The 4,957-nt window shown below is 39.2% G+C and overlaps 2 protein-coding genes across 2 annotated transcripts in view; one reads left to right on the plus strand and one right to left on the minus strand.

The window, feature by feature from the left end:
* LOC123230605 (zinc finger protein 501-like) overlaps window positions 1-4,957 on the minus strand; it is a 95,949-nt gene that overhangs the window by 36,097 nt on the left and 54,895 nt on the right. Inside the window, exon 5 of the mRNA XM_044656735.1 lies at window positions 3,757-3,769. Within this exon, the coding sequence (XP_044512670.1) occupies window positions 3,757-3,769 (13 nt within the window). The remainder of the gene's footprint in view (window positions 1-3,756; window positions 3,770-4,957) is intronic.
* On the plus strand, window positions 2,156-3,656 carry LOC123232589 (zinc finger protein 180-like). The gene is made up of 3 exons (XM_044659000.1): window positions 2,156-2,202; window positions 2,796-3,570; window positions 3,636-3,656. The coding sequence occupies exons 1-3, from the start codon at window positions 2,156-2,158 to the stop codon at window positions 3,654-3,656; spliced, it is 843 nt and encodes a 280-aa protein (XP_044514935.1).

Raw genomic sequence — 4,957 nt, forward strand, 5'->3', positions numbered from 1 at the left:
CCCCCCCCCCCCCCCAATCTCTCCAAGTTGGCTAAATCCACCCTGTCCCTTGTTTGATTTCTCCTTCCTTATAATTACTGACAAGGACAACCATTGCACTCAGTCTTTATCACTAGGGATCCTGCCTTTGCTCTTTTTGAGATTACCTATCAAAACACACACACACACACACACACACACACACACACACACACACACACACAATCCCTCTTTCTCTTTCTTTCCACCAAGGACTTCAGTATAGCAACTGAAGGTCCAGAAAAACCTGTTCACAAGTGTCTGGACTGGCCTGAAGCAGAGTCCTGAAGGTTTCCCCAAATCCATGCTTTAATCAAAGAAGAAATGGTGTTGCCTCAAGTCACAATAGTCTTCCACAGTCTCTCTGGCTCCTCCCTCTTCAACATTGCTTTGACCATGTCAATGAGTCTGTATTTCTTCAAAGAAATTGTCGATAATGATCAGACAGAGCTCCTGCAAAGTCCTAGCAAGTTTCTGAGGTAGAATTAGAATGGACCACCACCTATATTGTGTTTTTAAGAATATTATGAAAATGCCAGCATCTATATGAGGTGAAAAATAGGAAGAGAATGATACAAGCTTTCTTGCAGTGGGATGAAAATTCTTGTTTTGGTTTTAGCTCTCTAACCAGTCAACAAAATGCATTGCTAGCTCTCCTATGAAAGATTTGTGTTTCCTAGATAATAAATGTACTTGGAGATCAATGGCATACATCCCTTTTGTTTTATTTTTTTAAATAATGTTTATATAAAAAAACCACCTTTGTAAGGATGGGATTTAATTATTTCTACCACTGGCACATTGGCTCCACTCTCACTGAAACTACTAAATGACTTGCCTGCATTGCCAAACAATTCCTTTAAGAAATTCCCAGACAGAAGAATGATAACATAAATGGAGGTAAGTTCAAATCAGAAAACAACCACAGCATTGCAGTGAGCAGCCTGTGAAGGGCTGTTTTTATAAAAACGTTGTGATTAGTGACAGTTTCATAAAGGCCTCTACTCTGCAAGTCTAGTGACTCAGTTTGTAAATAGCCTGCTGTCTCTGCTGCAAGAATGGAAACCCAAAGAACATCTTGATCTCCTGATTATAACCCAAGAATAGGACTATTACTCAGGTGTAGTGATAGCCAAGGAGAGTCTGTGGATGCCTGTGAGCATGAATAGCCAATCTTCCTGGGAGTCTGGAAAGAATTTGATGTCAAGTGGAAAAACTAAAAGAATATGTTACACTTAGTCAGAAGCAGTAAGTTTGAGGTTGTCATTGAATGCAGCCCAAAAGCATCATATATCTAGATGTGATCATTTGGAATCCCTGCAGGAAAAACTAATTTTGTTTGAAATACTTGTTGTCCAAGAGGGAAAATATTGTTATAACAACATTGGGCCCTTATTTACTGCTTAAAATGCCATTAACTAATTTTTAGCTCAAGTCTGTTGGAACATTATCTCACATCTGCAAAGGGCTTATGAACCAAGGGCAAAAAAGGAGTAATAATGAAGAATTTTCTTAGAAAAGGATGATGGACTCAAGTTACTGTATGTCATTTTTTTAAACTGGGAAATGCCATTTCTTTGCTTACATTTTATTTATTAGAAGGATTTTATTTTACTGAAAAGGGCATCTCTTTTATGACTTGGATAAATATGAAAAAGAGCGCTGATTTTCTTCATTTGATATCAGATGAAAGAAAAAAATAAGTTTGAAAGAAATCACAAAAAATTACATAATGCTTACGGATAAGGTAGATTTTGAAATAATAAGATATGTTGTATTCATGCACCCAGTAGTATTGTACCTCTGAAGATAGGCAATGAAAATGAAAGCAAAAAGGAAAGATTAAAAGTGAATTGTCTACTACTAATGACAGAGCCTGCCCAGGTACAAAGTTTAGTCTCAGCTGCCAGGATTTGGGTGAAGTCACTCAGCCATCCATTTTGAGGTCATGGTCTGAGTTAGGAATATAATAATGCCAGCCTTGCCAAAATTACAGGTTTTTCATGAAGATCCAATGGGATCACATATGATTTATTTATTATTATTTATTATTCCTATTGACTCCCAGAGGAGCATAGGGCCGCAACCATCTCACGCCAACGGACTCTGTTCTGGGCAACTTCCCCCAACTGGGCCCATGTCACTCCGACGGTCCCTGTCTCGTTCTCGGCATATCTCCGCCAGGTCACATATACTCTTTGTTAATTAAATTGTTATTTAGATTTGAGGTAGTAGCATTTTCTAAGGATGGATTGTGCCCATTTAAGTTGGAAGACTTCTTACTTGGCCAAGTGGATATAAAGCAGTTTATGTTCTGACAGTAGAGGAAAGGACATAGTTATATATGTGTATATGTAATAATCTTTTTGTTTGTTTTACTGTTTGATTCTTTTAGAAGGAGAAATCAGACATGAAATGAACTCAAAACCAACAGAGGCAAACCTTTCTGTGGAAGAAATGGATCAACAAAGACTCATGAGTGATGGTCCAGATAACTTAGCTTTCAGAGAATTCTGTATTGAATCTCAACATTCATCGCTTGTTGAACATCAAAGAATGCACACTGAGCCAAAATCTAGTGAAAGTAATCAATGCGGAAAGACTTTCATGCACAGGGCCAGTTTTCCTATACATCAGAGAATCCACACTGGGGAGAAACCTTATGAATGCAATCAATGTGGAAAGAAATTCAGGTGGAGCTCCCATCGTGCTATACATCAGAGAATCCACACTGGGGAGAAACCTTATGAATGCAATCAATGTGGAAAAAAATTCAGGTGGAGTTCCCATCGTGCTGTACATCAGAGAATCCACAATAGGGATAAACTTTATGAATGCAAGGAATGTGGAAAGACATTCAGTCGGACCTGCACTCTTGCTGTACATCAGAGAATCCATACTGGGGAGAAACCTTATGAATGTAATCAATGTGGAAAGACATTTAGTCAGAGGTCCAGTCTTGTTGTACATCAAAGAATCCACACTGGGGAAAAACCTTATGAATGCAATCAGTGTGGAAAGACATTCAGGGAGAGGTTCCATCTTGTTGAGCATCAGAAAATCCACACTGGAGAGAAACCTTATGCATGCAAGGAATGTGGAAAGGCATTCACTCGGAGCTCACATCTTGTTGTACATCAGAAAATCCACACTGGCGAAAAACCTTATGAATGCAAGCAATGTGGAAAGAAATTCAGGGTGAGGTCCTCTGTTCTTGTACATCAGAGAATCCACACTGGGGAGAAACCTTATGAATGCAAGCAATGTGGAAAGTCATTCAATCAGAGGTCCCATCTTGATGTACATCAGAGAATCCACACTGGAGAGAAAACTTATGAATGCAAGCACTGTGGAAAGATATTCAAGGAGAGTTCCAGTTTTGCTCATCATCAGAGATTCTACATTAGGGAGAAACCTTACGAATGCAAGCAATGTGGAATAGCTTTCAGGTGGTGCTCCCAACTTGCAAAACATCAGAGAATCCACACTGGGGAGAAACTTTATGAATGCAAGCAATGTGGAAAGACATTCAGGAGGAGCTCCTATCTTACCGTACATCAGAGAATCCACACTGGGGAGAAACCTTATGAATGCAAGCAATGTGGAAAAACATTCAGGAGGAGCTCCTATCTTGCTGACCATCAGAGAATCCACACTGGGGAGAAACCTTATGAATGCAAACAATGTGGAAAGACATTCGGGCAGAGGTCCAGTCTTGCTGCACATCAGAGAATCCACACTGTGGAGAAACCTTATGAATGTAAGCAATGTGGAAAGACATTTAGGGAGAGGTCCTATCTTACTGTACATCAGAGAATCCATACTGGGGAGAAACCTTATGAATGCCAGCAATGTGGGAAAACATTCAGGAATAGCTCCCAACTTGCAAAACATCAGAGAATCCATACTGGGGAGAAACCTTATGAATGCAAGCAATGTGGAAAGACATTTAGGGAGAGGTACTATATTGCTATACATCAAAGAACCCACACTGCAAGCAATATGGAAAAACATTCAGGGGAAACTCCAGTCTTGCTGTACATCAGAGAATCCACACTGGGGAGAGACCTTATGGATACAAGCAATGTGGAATAGCTATCATGGTGTAATAATTAAAAATGATGTTCAAATTTTAAGAGTTAAAAAAGGTCATGGTTCCCTTTTATGATAATTAAATATTAAGTCATCTGGCTGTTAGGAGCTTTATTACAGCAAGGTAGAGAGGGAAATATAGGAAATAGATAAATATTTTTCTAGCCTACCATCCTAAGTGTCAATTTGATGGAATCCAACTTGCCCTGTGACAAAGTTCCAATATCCAGCAAGAGAGGGACAATCTCAGCCTCCAGGTTCTAATTTTGGGATAGAAGTCCTTGAGTTTTCAGCCTGAGTCACCAGCCCAGAATGAATTCCATGTTCTTCAGACTTTTGTCTTGCTTTTATCAGCCATTTTCTCCATGTCACCTCTCTGGAACTATTCATAGTTCTTTAACTTGCCTGGAAACACTCAGGAATGCAGTGCCTGTGAGACAATTTCCTGTCTTGTTGGTTTCAACTTCATTTCTCAAAAGGTGTGTCTATCCTTACAAATCTCTATGGTAAAAGGACCTCCAGGTCTGTGTTTAATTAAATTTAAACAAAAGGAGGAGAAATCAAAGTCCCTGAGTATGTTAAAAAGAATAAAGGAGGATATTTCCATTTAGACAGGGAGAGCTCCAAACTTGCTCAACATCAGAGATTCCACACTAGTGGGAAACCTTATTAATGGATGCAATGTTGAAAGTCATTCAGTTGGAGCTCTAATCTCACTATTGTTATGGAATAAAAGGAAATATGATATGTTATAGAATAAATGGGAAATATAAAGGGCTAATCAACAGAGGCTATGTACTTGAGAGTACTGGGAGGAATAGGCTAGGTCCTTCAGGCAGGGAGGCTA

Source organism: Gracilinanus agilis, chromosome 1, assembly GCF_016433145.1.
Source record: "Gracilinanus agilis isolate LMUSP501 chromosome 1, AgileGrace, whole genome shotgun sequence".
Classification (NCBI taxonomy): domain Eukaryota; kingdom Metazoa; phylum Chordata; class Mammalia; order Didelphimorphia; family Didelphidae; genus Gracilinanus; species Gracilinanus agilis.